The sequence below is a fragment of the Myotis myotis genome, unplaced genomic scaffold (genome assembly GCF_014108235.1).
Source record: "Myotis myotis isolate mMyoMyo1 unplaced genomic scaffold, mMyoMyo1.p scaffold_m19_p_14, whole genome shotgun sequence".
Lineage (NCBI taxonomy): Eukaryota > Metazoa > Chordata > Mammalia > Chiroptera > Vespertilionidae > Myotis > Myotis myotis.
The window spans coordinates 43,996,653-44,016,015 of NW_023416318.1; the positions used below are offsets into that span (position 1 = coordinate 43,996,653).

The 19,363-nt window shown below is 51.5% G+C and overlaps 2 protein-coding genes across 2 annotated transcripts in view; both read right to left on the reverse strand.

Moving 5' to 3' along the window:
- The window catches only part of DPYSL5 (dihydropyrimidinase like 5), a 64,637-nt gene extending 60,282 nt beyond the window's left edge, over window positions 1-4,355 (reverse strand). Inside the window, exon 1 of the mRNA XM_036335118.1 lies at window positions 4,094-4,355. The gene's annotated coding sequence lies outside the window, so the exon portion shown is untranslated. The remainder of the gene's footprint in view (window positions 1-4,093) is intronic.
- Window positions 4,356-6,806: 2,451 nt separating this feature from the next.
- Window positions 6,807-13,991, reverse strand: CENPA (centromere protein A). The gene is made up of 6 exons (XM_036335119.1): window positions 13,768-13,991; window positions 13,630-13,677; window positions 9,066-9,235; window positions 8,498-8,575; window positions 8,038-8,187; window positions 6,807-7,643 (listed from the first exon to the last, which is right to left on the reverse strand). Exons 1-5 carry the CDS (start codon window positions 13,826-13,828, stop codon window positions 8,053-8,055), a joined length of 492 nt encoding a protein of 163 aa, XP_036191012.1. The 5' UTR covers window positions 13,829-13,991; the 3' UTR covers window positions 6,807-7,643; window positions 8,038-8,052.
- Between the last annotated feature and the right edge of the window lie 5,372 nt (window positions 13,992-19,363).

Below are 19,363 nucleotides of genomic sequence, written 5' to 3' on the forward strand. Positions count from 1 at the left end.
TTAAGAACCCATTGTGGCCCTCGAGTCAAAAAGTTTGCCCACCCCTGATCTAAATCCTAATTTCCCCGAGATTTGTCCACAGTTGTGATGGCTGTTGGCCTACAGTTCCTGGCGCTAATGCAGGATCAGGCTGGATCCTGGGTCGGAGCAGCTATTGGGGGGAAACTCTCAGATGTCCATGGCAGAGAGAGGACAGAGAGAAGAAGGGGAACCACAGATGAAGCTTACACCAAGCCCCCTAACCCAATTGTGGCCAGTGGTGTAAAGCTGCCTTGCTGTGGAACTGTTTCTAGAGGCGAAAACATGCAGTGCACTGAGAATATGGAAACTCCTCTGGTTCCATCTGCATCCTGGAGAGGTTATGCTGAACATGGCCAGGTCATGCCCCATGAGCATCTTCTATCTACCTCGCCAAGGTCTCCAGGCTCTTGGAGATGGGATTAGGAATGGCACCCCAGAATTCTGGGGACATAAAGTCCTTTCTAGGTCCACCTGCCTCTCCCCTCTGGGCGCTGTCTCCTAGGCATTGCCACAGGAGGTGGGAGCGGAATGATGCTTTTCTCTCCCTCTTCCTTGGTCATACTCGCATTCCTCATCTATGGACTCCCCACCATGAGGAAAAGACTGGGTTAGATGTTCACACAGTGCCTTAATAGGATTACACTTAAAACAAACAAACAAACTAACAAACAAACAACTCTTGCCCTCGCCTGTTTTGCTCAGTGGATAGACCATCGGCCTGTGGACTGAAGGGTCCCAGGTTAGTTTCCGGTCAAGGGCACATACCCAGGTTGTGGGCTCAATCCCCAGTAGGGGGAATGCAGGAGGCAGTTGATCAATGATTCTCTCTCAGCATTGATGTTTTTTATCTCTCTTTCCCTCTCCCTTCTTCTCTGAAATCAATAAAAAATTTTTTTTAACTTTTTTATTTTTATTTATTTATTTTTTTTAGCGAGAGGAGAGGAAGGGGGGCAGGGAGAGAAATATCAATTTGTTGTTCCATTTATTTGTGCATTCATTGGTTGATTCTTGTATGCGCCCTGACCCGGGATCGAACCCAAAACCTTGGCATATCAGAAAAATGCTCTAACCAACTGAGTTACCTGGCCAGGGGAGGATTACACTCTTAAACAAATCCATAAAATTCTTTCAAAAAAATAAAAAATGAAACAAGGAAACATCCCCTCCTAAAACTTTTGCTCTTGGGTAATGACATGAAAACACATTTCCCATAGGCGTTTTTCCACAAGAAAAACCTTCAGTGTCAGATTTCTAGTTTTCTTATATTGGGGTACCTGGTTTCCATGAACTATGGATATAGGCAGACCTGTTCATTTAGTTAAAAACATACAATGAGCAATATTCCAGCTAGTCCTTTCAATAGTTTCGTGAATTCTGAGAACCATTTTTTCAAAGCACCATCCTTTTATTTTTTTAAAATATGCTTCCATTCATTTCGGAGTGAGAGGAAGGGAGAGGGAGAGAAAGAGAGAAATATTGATGAGAGGGAGAAACATCTGTTGGCTGCTTCCTGCAAGCCCCCCACCTGGGATTGAGCCTCGAACTTGCCACAGGAGGTGGGAGCGGAATGATGCATTTGCCCTGACCAGGAATCGAACTGGTGATCTCTCCTTCATGGGACAACGTTTCACCAACTGAGCCACACAGGCCAGGGCGAAGCACCATCCTTTTAAACCAGCAAGATATAGCCTACCGCTGCTGTCCTGTGGCCACTCGGTACAACCCAGGCAAGAGACCTTCACGTCACCAACTACCATACATGTGGGCAAGAACCAACAGTCATTATCACAGCCCCTCACCATCTGCATCAACTGGGTAAGAAAGAAGATCTGGAGGCTTCAAGGCTAAGAGGCTAACAGGTGCATCAGATAACATAATGGCAAATATAAATCACACCTTTTAGTCCTTAAGTGCTGTCTTTTAGCCAAGCGTCCTTCACTGTGGAATAAAAATGCTTTTGCCTTGCTCTTTTTATTTTAATGAATGACAGAAATTATAAACCTTATGATAACGACTCACCCTTAATGTCAGCTAAACAATGGTCAAAGAAAACCTGTAAAACAAAATTCTGGTTTTTGGCTGTCGTTTCACCCAAGACGCTACAGCCTGACATAAAGGGTGCTTAGCCGGTGCGAGACTGTGTGCATGGCAAGCTCTGCTGAATCCCTGTTTTGTGTTTCCAGAGCTGTTCATCTGCTTTCCCACGGGCAAGCAGCCACCTCCTACCACAGAGCCGTCCCTGTCTTAGGTCAGCAGACAATATGGGCGAAATCTGCAAAGGATGGTGAGATACTGGCTTGGGTGTGGTCACTGGCAGAGAGAAGCGCTGGGCTCTGGCTGCAGGCTCTCAGACCAGGAGCCCCATCCTTGGCGCGTAACCTCCACGGCCGCTTCTCCCTATTTTACCACAATCCACACCAGCCCTGGCTGCCCCCTCTATGAACACACAGCAGCCCTTCGATGTGGCCGCCTCCGAAAACAAAGCCAGATGCTCGGGGAGCCCGCTCCACACCGAGGCGTCTCAGCGGTCGGGCAGCAGCGCGGGGCAGGCGATGGTGCCGCAACCCGAAGGCAGCAAAGCCACGAGTGGCGGCTGTCCGGCTGCCCCGCCACGCGCGGCTCCCACCCAGACTAACGGCGGGGCTCGGTGCCCCAACACGTGCCCTGAGATGGGCCCGGGAACATTTTCTGCCCCAGAAAACTGCGCACGGGTTCTGGGGGCGCGGATTCGTCGTCGGGCGGAGACCAGGGTCGGCTATTGTTCTCCTGGTCTCCCCGGCGGGAGACGGCTCCCACTCCGCCTCCCTGGCAGCAGCTGCCACCGGAGCCAGCCTTTCAGCTCCACCAAGAAAAGGGTGTGCCCGCGGCGCTGCGGGCTGTCACAGACCCCACGGCCGGGAGACAAAGCTCCTCGCGGGGACCGAGCAGTCGGGGTCCATCCGCGCCCGTAGAGCCACGCCCAGGCCACCACCTGGACCTCCAGGCCCGGCGCCTAGAGCCAGGGTCCCCGGGCCCGCCTCCTAGCTGCCGGCCCCTCCCTTCCCCAGAGACCTCCCTTCCCGGTACCCACGAGCCTCCGCCTCCCTCGCGTCAGCCCAGAAACCTAGACGGTCTCCGCCCTCCAGCATCGCCCCTCGCGGCCTCATTCTTCATCAGCCCCAGCCTCAAGCTCCCTCCCGCCCTCCCTCCCTCCTCTCACCCGCCCTCCGCCCCCTTGTCTTTCTACCTCAAACCCCGCTCCCCACTTCTCCCTCCTCCCAGACCAGGCACCTGTCCCCACCCAGCTTCCCCATCTCCCCATCTTGGCTCAAACTGTGGCCTCGCCTCCGCCCCTCCCCATCGCAGCTTCTCTCCAGCGCGGCCTCCTGCCCCTACCCAGGCCGGGGGCGTCGCGGCCCCTCGCCCCCGAGCTCCGTGCTGCGGGCAGGGCTCCCGCCCAGGGCGCAAACGCAGGGATCCGGCTCAGCGCCCTCCCCGGCCCGGCGGAGGCAGAGGCCGAGGCCGAGGCCGAGGCGGGCGGCCTTTGTGGTGCAGGCAGGTGCCTCGGAGGCGGCCGGCGAGTGGTCCTCAGGCGTCCGCCCCGTTAGCCACACGCGTGGAAAAGGCTGCCGGGTCCAGTCCAGGCTCGGCAAACCCCATCTCGAAGGCGAGGAGGACGGAGGGTGTGTGTGTACGGGCGGGGGCTGGGGCAGGACTCCCCACCCAGCCTCCCAGCCTTTCACTGCGCCTGGACCAGCGAGGCTGGGCGCCTACTGTGTCCTAGGGGTGAAGCCCTTTCAACCACGCCGCCTCTTCACTCCAATTCTTTGCAATCCCACGAGCACACATTAAACGCCTACTGTGTGAACCAGGCACCGCACGGCGTTCTGTGGTCGTACAAAAAGGACCGGATTCGGGCCCCAGTTTAGCCTCGCTAGCCGCCCACAGCCCCGACTCATCCTCTCCCCACGTTCCCTGCAGCCGGGCCCCTGGGCGCACACCCTTTTGTGAGCCTCTTGGAGAAACAGAGGTCGCGAGATGGACCCCCCAGGCCGGGGAGAAGGAGCCCACCGCCCGCCCCGCCATCACCCACTCTTCCAGGATGCTGCGGCTGCAGGGGTCCGTGCGATCGCCAGGCTCTCGCAGGTCTCGCCGCGGCGCCGGAGCTGCGGGTGCCGGGGCGGCGGCGGCTACACGCGCGCTCGCTGGAGAGCTGCCGTGGCGCGCCGGGCGCTGGAGTCCCCAAGCCGGGAGCGGGGGAGGGGCCGTGGGTGGGGGCTGGCGGCGACCTCGGCCAATCACGGATCCCACGGCTCCGCCCCAGCGCCCCCCACCTCGCTCTAGCAGGTTAGGGGGAGGCGGGGACAGGCGGTGCCCGGCATCTTCTGCGACGCACACGGCCGCCGCCGCCTTGGGACTACAACTCCCGACAGGCCCTGCTGCAGGACCCGGGTCCGAGACGGGGCAGAGGGCGAGGCTCGGCATCCGCTGCCAATTCCCCTCGTGACCTGCGCCGGGCTCCTTGGGGTTTCCATGGTGACTCCCGACTGTTCACAAAGCTCAGGCTCTCAGACGAGCTGATGCGCGGGTCCCCTGGGAGGACTAGGCGGTCCCGAGGGCAGACCGCCTCCCCTCCCCCTGCAGGACCCCACCCGAGGGGCTGAAACAATGCCCGGCCGTCTCTCCCCTGCGGCTGCAGGCCCTGCCCTTCGCTGCAGGCCGGGCTAGAGCCTCCCGGTTCCTGCCCAGACCCAGACCCAGACCCAGACCGACGCCTTCGAAGTGGACACAGCGGATTCCAGGACAGGGAGGGCAGGGGCTGTCATTATGGGGAAACGTCCTCGTACAAAGTGGACGGCCACTCCGGGCCACCTAGGTTCGCACCTCCCCTCTGTTGCGGCTCGAACCCGAGTTCACTCCTGTTGGCGCTCAGCTAGGGCTTCTCCATCCAGAGCCCTCGGGTCCAGCCGCCGCCCTATTTCCGATACCCTTATTCGGGGGACGGCGGAGCCCCTGGACATGTTTTATAACCCATTTACATTTGCTCCACCTTGTATCTTCACGCTTTACAGGTGCACATAATTTAGCAAAAACAGCAAACCTAAAAAAAGAGGATCATTATGCCTTCGTACCATCTCCTGATCCCCTCAAGCCCTTACCGTATGTTGTTTTACGTATTTGTGCTAATGGCTTACATACAGTTTAGTAATTTGCCTCCTTTGACTGAATGTCACTCCAAAAGCACTGCCATTGAGATGGTGCTAAAGTGCAGCACTGAGTCCTTGCTTCCAGCTCCATCCCGCGCTCCCGTTCCTCCCGTTCCCTGCCGAAGCCCCTACCCTGCGGCCCGAGGGGTGGGGGTGAGAGTGAGGGAGTTCCCGGCTGCGGCTGCTCAGCCCCGAGAGGTGGGTCCCTCGGCGGGATATTTTCAAACAAAACATGTCTCGCTACTCTGCAGGGTGTCCCCTCCCCTCTCAGGGAAACCTATCCGGGCGCTGGCCCGCAGAGCCCGCGAGGTGAGGTGCCCTGGCCACTTGCCTGCGGTCCTTCGCGGTGGGCTCAGGGCCCGAGCAGGCCAGGCTGCACTTGGGGGATGCACTTCTGGATGACCTTCACTGAGTTTCCACATGTCCTGGGAGGAAGGTTTACTGCCCTCCCCAACCATGAGCATATGCAGGGAGCCCCCAAATGAGCCTGGGGCCCATCCTCCAGAACCCCGGGTCCAGGCTCGGCAAACCCCAACTTGAAGGGGAGCCTGGGGTGTGGCTGTGAAAACTTGGGGGCATGACTCGTCCTTTCCCCCACTACTCCAGGTTGGGGCACTGACCTATGGAGTCCTCCAGGCAGCTTGGGGAGGCAGAGTGGAGCCCCGTTCCGCGCCTCACAGCAGCTTCGTCAGGTCCCTGCTGCACTTCGTGCCAAGGGGAGGGAGCCCTCTAGTGGCAGTAAACGTTTTCTGCAACATTGAGTGGGCCTCGTTTGGACTCTTGCCTCCGCTTTCTTGGACCGACCTCCTTTGGTCAGAAAAGAGCTGCCTCGAAGCCCTCTGTCGACCTGGAACATTGGTGAAAATTGCACCCAAACCGGAGGTTGTGAATGCCCCCAGTAGTTGGTTTTAGATTTATTTATAATCTAGGCTCTCTCTCCTGGGAAACAAAGACTACAGGCTGGAATCTTTTGTGCTATTTTCTGGATACTTGACCTTGGAGAGTTAGCTCATCCATCTGAGCTTTAGCTCCCCCACAGAATGTGGGGATCATAACACATTCTTTTAACCTTGTTGTGACAACTACACGAGGAAATGCACACGAAGGGCATGGGGCATGTGGACATGTGTTGGTTGTACTGGTATCCTGCTTAGTACAATTTGAAGAAAACTGGAGGAAGATGATAATCTTCTAATTAACGCTTTGTCAAGAACTTTAAATATATTAACAGGTATGTAAGCTTTACCTGAGTGCCTGCATAAATATGACTTGAGGTCCAACAAGATATTCCAAAAAGTTAAAATGTATTAAATAGAACTTGGTCCTTCCCTTCAGTTTGTCTCTGATCGGTTGACTAGTCTGGCCTCTCTAATAATTTTTAACAGACACAAAATCTAAAACTCTTCGGGTGGCCTTTCCCTTTTGTCTGGAAATCTCTTAAAGTGCTTTCAGTTACAAGAGAAGGGCAAGGTTTTTATCTGCTTCCTACTCCACTGGGCTCTTGTTTACATTTCAGCGGTTTGCGGTGTACAAACGAAGAACTTAATGTTAACACATAAAATATACATGTATGCCATTAACAGTAACTTTGCTTTAAGCTTTTTTCATTAAAGAGTTATTTTTATTTTTATAATCTCCCCACAAAGAAGTTATGAAAATACCCATCAATACATTGAAAAGTCACTTTAAAATCCTGGGATGAAAAATTCTAAATATGTTTCATCTTCTGTGATTTACAAATAACAGAATTCTGTAAGATAGAGCTTCCGAATGATTTTGACAGACATTTACTAAGAAGAGTCAGAACATTTAACTTTAAAAGATATTCAGTTTCCACCCCAACTGAGTTTTTGAGAAGCTGCATTTGTTGACAGTTCACCACACGCCGACTCCATAGCCCAATGGACTGACATTGGTACATGGCTCAGTACCAATGCCAGGCCATAGGGCCATAGAGACAGAGTGTGTGGCTCTGCATTGGTACCTGCCGCCGCCACCAATGAAGTTAATCTGAAGGACAAGGAGTTACAGGCTCCCCCGTGCAACTGACTGAAGTGTTCTTCTCTTATTTTTTCCCTATGTGTTAAATAGAAGTAAATATACATATGGTAAAAAAATGTAAATGGAGGGGGGAGGGACATTTAAATGGTAATTATCAACAAATCTGATGTCTTCGGAATCACTAAGCAGTCATGTGAGTAATTTATAAACTGAAGTCAACCTCAGAGTCTCTATCTGAAAGTAATTCGCAGGCCTCTGGAACCACGTTGGTTTTCTTACATGTGACCTTGTTGCAGAGGAGAGCCATGAAGTTCTTAAAAAAACCCAACAATTACAAAACCAACAAGCACACTCTGCTCAGAGACGGCAAATCCAGGCAGCATCCCAGACTCCATGGATCGGTCCCGGCTCCAGCCAGAGTCCCCGGTATCATCCCTGCAATGAAGAAATCACATTTACTAACAAGGCATTTTCAAAAGTAAGAAAACCTTCTTTTAAATCAAAATGAGGTTGTCTGGTCCTTATAAGACGAAGAGGCTTAATTCTGACAGAAATTTGGGTCATCTGGTCATTACTTAATAGAAGAACATCTTTATTTAACATTGTACAAAAGGGCAGGAGCCACAGAGTCCCAAATACTCAAGGTAAAACCAGGTCATATTTTTTCTCCAGAACAAAGGGGAAGGCAAGAGGGCAAGGACCTAAGGAGAAGAGAAATTCCTTCAGTGCAACTCCCACCTCCCCACTGATGAGAGGCTGGGTGCTCCGTGCGTGCCCTAGGCCGCCCCCCCCCCCCCCCCCCCGCCCCCGGTGAGCTGGAAAGGCTTACAGGGGCGCCGGCACCTCAGCCCAGCCCTTCCTGGATGCCTCGGATCCTCCTGGCCAGCTGCACATCCTTCGGGAAGAGAGTCACACGCCCGGCATGTAGGGAGAGGAGGTAGGCGTCCTCAAAGAGATGCACGAGAAACGCTTCTGCCGCCTGGGGACGGAAACAGAGGTGGACTGACTGGGAGGGGGGGGGGGGGCACAGGCTGCTTTTTCCTGGGGGCCTGCTACACTTAGTCTGGGAGGGCTCCACGGACTAGAGGGAAGGCGGCTCACAGAATGAACCCGAACTGCCTGGGGATTCTGCTACCGCCAGACCAGATCCTGCCTCCAAACCCTGTGTTCTCGTGGCTCTTTTCCTGGAGGCATGAGTCAGCGCCACACTCCACAGCCAGCCCTGGGGAGTGCCACACCTGTCTCCCATACTCAGCCCTCACCCCACTGTACCAGGGCCCTCTTCTTACCTCTTGTAGGGCCAACAGGGCATGGGCTTGCCAATTGAAGTCCACACCGCGAGTGAATTTAACACATATTTCTCTTACCTGTGAAGGAGTGGAGATGGGAGGCAAAGGAGAAGGTGAGTGGGGAGGAGCAGAGAGTAGGGGAATAGAGACTCGAGGGAAGATAAGACTCTCTCCATGAGTCTCTGCCAATCTTCATTTCCTTTATACCTTCCTGGTCCTTAATCTTTGGGCCTAAGGAGCAGCAGGTATCAACTCCTGGGAGCTTAGGACTTGGCATGTCTTTTACTGGCGGTGGGCGGAGGGCAGGGATGAACAGGTGGATGAGAGGGTTTCTATTTACATAATCAAAGAACACAGTTTCAAAGGGGGTGGGGTTGGAAATTAATCCCATAATTTATTGGAAGGTACCCTGGGCAGGCTCATGTTTTTAGAAAATGAAGAGTCCCCTACCAAGTTAGAGAAGAGGTCCCCTGGCCATTTGGGCAACAGACGACAGGGTCCCCAATACTGGGGACATTTAAAGAAAGGAGGCAGCATGGGGGTGGGCGGGAAGCCCCCTGGAGCTCACCAGGCGGCAGAAGGGCATCTTCCTTAGTAACAGGTGTGTGCTCTTCTGAAGATTTCGGATCTCCTTCAGAATCAGATGTCTCCGGCGACCAGATGGGCGACCAGGTGGGCGGCCAGATGGGCGACCAGGTGGGCGACCAGATGGACGACCAGGTAGACGGGCGGGAGTGCCTAAGCAAAAGAGTTGAGTCAGCCCTGGCTGGGTAGCTCAGTTGGTTAGAGCTTTGTCCTGAATCACCAAGGTTTCGAGTTCAATCCCAGTCAGCGCACATACAAGAATCAACCAATGAATGCATAAATAGCGAAACAACAAATAGAAGTGTCCCCCCCCCCCTCAGTGAAATCAATTAAAAAAAAGGGTTGAGTCATGCATGAGGTGAGGTGCAGTAGAAAACAGGTGCTGCCTCGAAGCTTGGCTGTCAAACTGTCAAATTGCTAGACGGTGTCCAGCCAGTGTGGCTCTGTGGTTGATCATCGACCTATGAACCAGGATGATTCCTGGTCAGGGCACATGCCCGGGCTGTGGGCTCGATCTCCAGTGGGGGGTGTGCAGGAGGCAACCGATCAATGTTTCTCTCTCATCATTGATGTCTCTCTTCCTCTCTGAAATCAATAAAAATATATTTAAAAAATTGCTAGGTCATAAAATAACCCACAAAAGCAGGGGCTTGGTCTATTTTATTCACTGCAGCTATCTTCAGTAACTGGAAAGCAGCAGGGAAGTGCTAAATAAATATCTGTTAAACGAATGAATGCCCCTTTCAGGGTATTATCTTAAATGCCAATTCTCGCAGCAGCCTTTTCTGACTTCCAACCCTTTCTAAACTGGTGGGCCACCTCCCGCCTCTGGGCCCCACAGTACTCTGTTCCTCTCTTCTGACTCTCCCACCTCGATTGGAAACCCAGCTATTTTGTTTTTAGGTCTTTTTGGGGGGAGCTGGAAGGAATCTGAGAGAGTATCCTGTACAGTTCTCTTGCCTTGGTTATCCTTAGGTCCAGAGAGGTGAAGACATGCGGCCAGAGCTCATTAGTGGCCAGAGTGGGCCCTCAGAAGTGGCATAACTCAGTACCAGTGCCAGGCTGCTGGGCTAGGAGTCAGAGTGTGTGGCTCACAGCTTAGTTCCAACAGCAATAAAAAGAAATCCTAAAAGAAACATTCCCCAGAGTGGAAATCAAAAAAGTCAAACTCTCTGATCAGAAATTAAAAACACAGGAATACAAAACCTAATTTTTTTCTAACTCTTGTGTTGAAGAGGAAACTTAATCGAAATGAGTTATTTAGAAATGAATAAAAATAAAATTTACATATCAAAACTTATGAGATACAGCCAAACAGTACTCGAGGAAAATGTATAGCCTCAAGATCTATTTATTAGAAAACAAGAACATTTAAAGGTAGCTGACCAGAGGTGTTCGGAAGAGAATAAAATAAGCCCAAAGAAGGTAGAATCAAAGAAATATTCAAGACACTACAATAAATCAAAGAGAGTAAAACAAAAAAACAGTACTGCTGCTCCATAAATTAAATCAAGGACCAATAAAAAGAAATGAACCTCTGATAAGTGGAATGAAGAATAAAAACAAAATAACCCGCAAAAACATTCTGAAGGATAAACTCAGTTTCACAAATGTCACTCAAGGTGCAGACAAGAAAAGAGACTCCGCAACAAGTAGCTCAATAGAAGGGATTTGACACAGTGAACTCATTACAAAGGTTTAGAAAAGCTGCAAGAGCAAATGGGGTCGGCGAGGCCGTCCAGAGATACCTTATGCCACACAACTCTATCCCTGGGTGGGGAATGGGCCAGAACAGCAGAGCAGTGTCTAGGGGATGGGTGACATTTAGGAGAAAGAGGGAGGCACGTACCCAGGAGGCAAGCTACTGGCATCGGCCTCCGTCCTTACCAGCAGTCAACAATCTGCTCACTGGAGGCAGCCTTTGACAGACAGACACAGCGGCCACAGAACACAACGAAAGGTCACCAAACAATCTAAGAAGGCCAACACCAAGAGAGGAGCGAACCACACTCAACAAACTAATACCAGAGGAATCGGAGTTCGGAGTAGACAAAAGCCATGGAGGCTTTTTTTTGTTTTTGTTAATCCTCACCCGAGGATATGTTTCCATTGATTTTTAGGGAGAGTGGATGAGAGAGGGGAAGACAGAGAGAAATATCCGTGTGAAAGAAACACATTGATTGGTTGCCTCCTGCATGAGCCCCAACCCAGGGCCGGGGGGATGCGGAGGAGCCTGCAACCAAGGTACACGCCCTTTGACCGGAACAGAACCTAGGACCCTTAGATCCGTAGGCCAACGCTCTACCCATTGAACAAAACTGGCTAGGGTGAGACCTTAAAAAAACAAACACATATATATATGTTTTTTTTTTTTTTATTGATTTCAGAGAGGAAGGAAGAGGGAGAGATAGAAACATCAATGATGAGAGAGAATCATTGATCAGCTGCCTCCTGCACACCCCACACCAGGGATCGAGCCCCCAACTCAGGCATGTGCCCCTACCCAGAATCCAACTGTGACCTCCCGGTTCATGGGCCAATGCTCAACCACTGAGCCACACCTGCTGGGCTGCCCTTTATCTTTAGATCAGAAATAGCGGAGCACATTTGCAGAATGCCAGTGTAAGGAGTTTGGATTTAATGCTAAGTGCAGGTGGAGAGGTTAACAGAAAGCTCCTGGGAACGTAGGAGAAGAGTATGACTAAGAGCCCTCGGAGGAGGAGTGGCTTTTGACAGGAAGGGGGACACCTAGGTTCTCTGCTGTGAGAAGATAAGGGAATGCAGTCTGGAGGCTTCTATTTCCCCAGCGAAGCATGAGGCAAGGTCAGCATCAGCTGAGAGTGAGACGGGGCTCTGGAGTTGTAGCAATTCACAGGGGAAGAAAAATGTATGCAACAGTCAGTGGTAAAGGAAAAGCCAGACTGCCAGACCAGTGCCGTCAGGCTGCCAGACAATGTGGGGTGTCCATCTGTGATAATCATCTAATCTAGCCAGGAGTAGAGAGATGTTTCTATATAGGAAAGCAATAGCAAACATCATACTTAACAATATTCCCGTTAAAATTACGAACGAGACAAAGATGGCCAAAACACTGCTCTTATTTCAACACTAGAGGCCCAGTGCACGGATTCATGCACATTGAAAGGAAATTAATTAGAAGGTGGCCAGCGGGGCGGGACTGGGCGAGATGGGCCAGACATGCCCTGGAGCCAACCTCCTGTGGTTCCTCCCATGGTTCCTCCCTGGCCGGCAGCACCTGGGGTGGTGCCAGGGCTCGAAGGGCGTCTGTGGAGTGAGCAGGGTCCCTCAGGCAGGTGGGGTCCCTCAGCCTGGCCTAAGGATATCTGGCTGAAACCGGCAGTCAGACATCTCCCAAAGGGCCCGGCAGTGTGAGGGGACACTGCAAAGTTGCTGTTGCTCAGCAGCTCCTGCGTTGAGTGCCCCCTGGTGATCAGTGTGCGTCATAGCTACTGGTCAGAGTGCCTGTCCCCTGGTGGTCATTGCGCATCATAGCTACTGGTAGGCTAGTCACTTAGCCTTTTATATATATAGACTAGTCTTAGGGCCTCACTAATACAATAAATAAAATGTATACAAATAAAAAAGATTCAAAAGTCATTCTCTGCAGACAAAATAATAGCCTAGCTAAAATTTTCAATGAAGCAACTGAAAGACTGTTAGGATTCACAAGAAAATTCAGCAAGTTGGCTGGGTGCAAGGGTTATTTATGTTCAGGAAAGAAAAATAAAACTCATATTCACAATGGCAACATCTATAAAGAATCTACCATATACTTTTTTCCCCACGCTGTTCGTAGCTATGTAGCAGAAGACAAATGAAACAGTGACGGCAAAGCACAGGTAGCGCGTCTCTCCTCCACCAGGCAGATCGGGAGGGCCAGGCCAGTCCTCCTGCGCACACACCTCCCAGAGGGAACCAGGTGAGAGCTCTGCTTGCGTTAGGGCACAGGGTAAGGCCCAACGCAGCCACCCCAGGAAGGAAAAACAAAACAAACCGAGCAGGAAACCTCCTGATAGAACCATTGTTCGAAATAGTCACAAAAAGGAACCAATAATTTTGCAACTTAAAAAAGCACCAACATCGACGTGTAAAAAACCTGTGTCCGCCAGGGCAAGCTGTGTGACCTTTAAGTGACCGGGCCTGTCGGCGCCTCAGAGTTCTCATCTGTATAATGGTCACAACATGACGTTGAGATAATTCACGCAACGAGTTAGCACAACGCCTAGTTAGGGGTAAGCACTCAATGGATGCTAGTGTATCATGAAAGGTTGGCATTAGGCCAGGTCTTTCTCCTCCTCGGAACTACCTTCCCCAGTCCCTCGCGCGGCTTGGAACTGGGGACCTGCTCCGAGCAGATGCTGCAAGGCCTGCGGACCAGGAGCCGGGAGATCGGGCTGGATCCCGGGCTCAGCAGGCGGGCCTCGGTGTTCTCGTCTGTGAAATGGGCACGTGGAACCGGCCGTGCCCAGCTTACAGACGGGCTGTAGGGGGTCCGGCTCGGAGGGAAAGGGGCCGCGGCCGGTTACCTGAGGGGGCGCCCCGCCGAGGGGTGGCGGGGGCCGGGGCGGCGGGGGTCGGGGCAGCGGGGGCCCGGGCGGCGGGGGTCCGGGCGGCGGGGGTCGGAGCGGCAGGGGCCCGGGCGGCGGGGGTCGGAGCAGCGGGGGCCGGGCTCGCGGGGCGCCTCCTTGGGGTGACGGCCTTGCGGCCCCGGCGGCGCGGGCCCATGGCCGACGCGGAGGGTCTCGGTCCGCGGCTCCTTCCCCGCCTGCTGGATTCGGGGGTTGAGGCTGGCGACTGGGAGGTCTGGGAGCGCCCGGGTCGCGTGCGTCCGCGGGGTAGGACCCACGCGGAACGCGCTGCCTGGGGTTCAAATGGCTCGCACGGCCGATCACCGCCGGCGTTTTTTAAATCCGAATCCTGCGACTCCCAGTGGCTGCCTCCGGAGCAGAGCAACCACCGGGGCAACCAATGAGAGCACAGGCCTGGAGGCTGACGGCGGCAGTGATAGGAAGAGGAACGGGGACGTGGAAGATCGACGGTCGGAACAGCCAATGGACACTTGAAGAAGTGAAAGGAGGCGGGACTTTCTACCTTCCTCTGCTTGTTTGTAGCGATGCTGTCAGACTCGTGTCCTCCGGTGCCCTCTGGTGGACAAAGGAAAGCTCGATTCTGGAGGTGGAGACGAGTTTGCAGAACGCGTTTCTGACAAGTCACTTTGCTCAAACGTTTTGTTTTGCTCTTTCTACCCAGAGGCGGCGTTTAAAGATGAGGAAACAGACCTACAGAGAACGTGACAACCCCTGTCACGCCTGTGACCCTCCCGGGAACACCCCGCGAACATGACTCACAAGTCAGTTTAACTGCATGTTCTTGATAGTTCGGGATCTGTGGATAGGGTCAGGCGGGAGCTCAGCGCTATTCTTGGGTCACACTCTCGGACATTACAATAGAATGAGCCCAGGGAAACGTCACCTTCCTTCCTGTTGTGGATAATCCGCATTCAGGCCAAGTGTAGAACTGGGTAGTGAGAATAAAGGGGATTTTACTTTCTCGGTTTTACTTCCTTGCATTTTCTAAATGTTCTACAGTTAACACTACTATCATCAGGGAAAATGTCATTACAAAATTAGCGATTTCACAGAACCCTTGTTCACTGCTGGTGGGAATTTAAAATGATGCAACCGCAGTGGGAAAATAAAATGGCAATTGGCCCAACAGTTAAACATAGAATTAGCCTATGATCCAGCAATTCCACTTCTGGGTATACACTCAAAAGAATTAGAAGCAGGGCCCTGGCCAGTGTGGCTCAGTTGGTTCCATTCCCAGTGAAGGCACATGCTCAGTATTGCCAGGGTGTGTGCAGGAGGCAGCCTATCCATGTTTCTCTTTTACATCGATGTTTCTCCCTCTCTCTTTCCCTTCCTCTCTAAAACAAACAAACAAGTCAATAATAATAAAAAAAGAATTAAAAGCAGGGACTTGAAAAGATATTTGTACACATAGCAGTGTTATTCCCAAAAGCCCAAAATGTCCCAATGGATGAATAAACAAATTGTGGTATATACATACAATGGACTATTATTCAGCCTTAAAAAAGTAAATTCTGACAATGCTGAATTCTGGGACAGAAATCCCTCATTAAAATTTTTTTGTGACAATGAAGAAGGGTGATTTATAAACTTTCATGGCTACATAGGGAACTCCCTGCTGATGGCAGGTTTTGAAGAGATGTAGTCAACAAAAGGCCAGAGGGGCTCTAAACCCAGGCAAATAAGAAAGAATATTGATCTACAGGTGGGTTAGGGAGGTGGGCACATTTAAGAATGCTGAGAAGCTCGGCTTTTTATGGGAGCCAAGGCTTGAGAGGTAACGTGACTGGTCCACGGTCACCCCGTTGAGGTAGAGGCAGGGTTGAGGACACACTCTCTGACTCCTGATTCTGCTTCTCTCCCCTGCACCAGGTGACCCTCTGCTCCAGTCCCCTGCCTATCCTCATTAGGGGTCAGGGCTCTGACCTCCTGGAGTATTGTTTGCTTAAACTATGCTGAGCCCTTCTGACAAAGTGAAAGCAAACAGAACCACTTGTCAGGGCCCTACATTTCTGCCTGGTGGGCAGATCCCTGTGAGAGGGGTGGAGGGGCACTCCAGGGCCTCAGGTTCCCCCAGGACCACTTTGTGATGGGCAGGGACTGCTGAGTTCACTGCAATACAGATGGTTTAAATTACATTGTGTTTGAACTGATGTTTCCATGCTTTGGTACATGAGAGCTTTTCCATCCAACATTCTAGAGGCTGCCCAGGAACACCCCAATTGCCACTCCTTCCCTCTTTAAAAAAATCCATACTGCTAATTTCCCTTTTCTTTTTTAACAGAAAGGCTGAAACAACATCCCAAGGTAGGTTGTTGTTGTTGTTGTTGTTTTGACAAGGCAGCTGTAGTCCCCAGGACCCTCACTCTCCATTTCCTTCTTCCTGTGACACACAATGTGTCTGGAGCTGCCCAGGGGCTCCTGGGACTCAGGGCTGGTGGGAAAGAAAGACCCTCTTCTCCCAACAACCTTTAATAGCCCGCTGGATTCCCACACAGCCTGAGGGTTTTACTTGTCAAAGATCCCTTCCCCTAGACTTGATTTTAAGGACAGCATTTGCTGTTTTATGCTCGAGCTGCCCAGGAAAATAGTCTGAGGCCCCAGAGACTGACAGGGAGTGAGGAACGCTGGGATGGAGGGCTGCTCGGCTCCCTGGGGTCCCGGATGCCAGCTCCCTCTCTTTGAGGAGGCTGAGGGGGACCTACTGGGAGGACACCAGCTCATGATGTTTCTATCTCAGCCACAGAAAATTTCCCCAAAGACCCCAGAGAGAGACCAGTATGGCAGGTGGGGCTACAGATTTGGAATCAGATTTCATGACTTAAACACCTGCTCCATGAGGAAGTCACTTAACCTTCTCTGACCTCGTGCTTAACTTTCGTGCTAGCACGAAAGTTAAGCACTTCATAGAAGGCCTGGGATGCCAGCATTACTCTGAACGGGCAGGATCCTGGTCAATCCATCACCCTGCAGGTGGGTTGAGGGCCAGCTATGCTCTAGATCCCAGTCTGTGGCAGGACCATGTGGCTACACGGCCAGAGCCCACAGCAGGACACTGGTCTTGCCAAACAACTGATAATTTTGGGCCTCAGTTAAAATGGAAGGTGCAGCGTTCATAAAAGCAGTTCAAGGGCTGCCTGGAACTCCCCTGCAATCTCTCCCAGGAAGGGGAGCCCTGAGGGTGTGTGAGCAAGGGCACCTGGGCACCAAAACAGGCCTGGGGGAGGCCCTGTGGGCAGAGGGAATCCCCAATGAATGGGCTGTCACTCCTTTCCCAGGTTGGTCAAAATCACAGGACACAGAATGGGCCCAGCTGGGGTTGGGAGGCTCCGAAGCCACAGGCTGACACCATCTGCTTTACTGGACACCAAGACCCAGAGCGACTAGGCAAGGGGCCGGGAGCACAGGCAGAGTTAGCGAAACCTAAGGCTCCAGACAGCACTAGGGGATATCTTAAACGTTTTAAAAATGGAGCACTTAGGAGAAACCAAGATGGCGGCATAGGTAAACAACTGAAATTGCTGCCTCCCACAACAACTTCAAAAATACAACTAAAAGACAAAACAGACATCACCCAGAACCACAGGAAGGCTGGCTGAGTGGAAATTCTACAACTAGAAGGAAAGAGAAAAGCACACTGAGACTCAGAGGAGGTGTGGAAGTAAAGTGCAGAGATACGGAGGCACACACGGAAAGGGCTGGCAACGGAGGATGCCGGTGTCTTTTTCAATCGGGAGGGAGTCTCAAGCTCCCCACGGCTCTGAACTCCAGTTCTAGGCGAGTCTCTGGGGACCCAGACTCATACAGGGAGAAACTGGACTGTCTGGCATCGGTCGGAACTCAGGCGGCTTTCTCTCAGAGGTGCTTGCAGTGATTACCGGGACACTGAGACCCAGGGCCTCTTAGGGTAGGACTAAGGAGCAGCCATAGCTGCTTGCTCCGCCCTGTTGATTCCCTGAGACCCCGCCCCACCCAAACTGTGCGCAGAGGCTTTTGCATATGAAAGGCCTGGCCCTTGGCAATCTGAAAATTACCTAACAAACTGCAGCTGGGCCAGAGAGACCCAGAACTTCCAAAAGAAGGCCCAAGGCCCTACAGCAGCTTGCATTGCTTCACAGCTGGGCCTCATCTAGGCACCTCCAAACTCCAAACAAAGAAGAGGAATCTGCAGATCTCTCCATAGCTCCTGCTGGGTAGCCCCAGGCAGAGGCTACATTAGCACCTCCTTAGCGACCCAAGAGCCAGTGTACCCAGTGGTCAGAGTGGGACCATCCAGATTACAACTCCTCAGATCCATAAGGGACACACTCAGGGGGCAAAACTCAGTGAGCACCAAAGCCCCACTGAAGCAAGTCTTGCCCTAGAAGGGTGTCTCCAGCACAGAACTTCTCCCACTGCAGACACAGCTGATTCTCACAGCCAACTGACCTGGAGGTAAATTCCTCCCAGTGACACCAACAACAATCAAGGCTTAACTACAACAAGATTGGGCACAGCCCACAAAGGGGTACACCAAGAGTGTCCACCTCAGGTAATTGGGGAGGCTGAGCCACTGGGCCCTATAGGATACCTACCACACAAAGCCACTCTATCAACACAGGGAAGCAGCCAAAATGCAGAGACAAAGAAACAGGTCACAAATGACAGAAATGGAGGAAAGCAAACGACAGGATATAGAGTTCAAAACCACACTTATAAGGTTTTTCAAGAATTTTCTAGAGCTGAAACCGGTTTGGCTCAGTGGATAGAGCGTCGGCCTACGGACTGAAAGGTTCCAGATTCGATTCTGGTCAAGGGCATGTGCCTTGGTTGTGGGCATATCCCCAGTGGGAGATGTGCGGGAGGCAGCTGATCGATGTTTCTCTCTCATTGATGTTTCTAACTATCTCTCTCCCTTCCTCTCTGTAAAAATCAATAAAATATATTTTTAAAAAAAATTCTTGCAAAACAAAAAAAAAAGAATTTTCTAGAAACCGCCGACAAATTTAGTGAGACCCTCAAGAAATCTAGTGAGACTCTCGAGGATATGAAAAAGGACCAACTAGAAATTAAGCATACACTGACTGAAATAAAGAATATTATACAGAGTTCCAACAGCAGACTAGAGGATCGCAAGAATCAAGTCAAAGATTTGAAATATGAAGAAGCAAAAAACACCCAACCGGAAAAACAAAAAGAAAAAAGAATCCAAAACCAGGAAGATAGTGTAAGGATCCTCTGGGACAGCTTCAAGCGTACCAACATTCGAATTATAGGGGTGCCAGAAGAAGAGAGAGAGCAAGATATTGAAAACCTATTTGAAGAAATAATGACAGAAAACTTCCCCTACCTGGTGAAAGAAATAGACTTACAAGTCCAGGAAGCGCAGAGAACCTCAAACAAAAGGAATCCAAAGAGGACCACACCAAGACACATCATAAGTAAAATGCCAAGAGCAAAAGACAAAGAGAGAATCTTAAAAGCAGCAAGAGAAAAGAAGTCAGTTACCTGTAAGGGAGTACCCATACGACTGTCAGCTGATTTCTCAACAGAAACTATGCAAGCCAGAAGGGAGTGGCAAGAAATATTCAAAGTGATGAATAGCAAGAACCTACAACCAAGATTACTTTACCCAGGAAAGCTATCATTCAGAATAGAAGGTCAGATAAAGAGCTTCACTGATAAGAAAAAA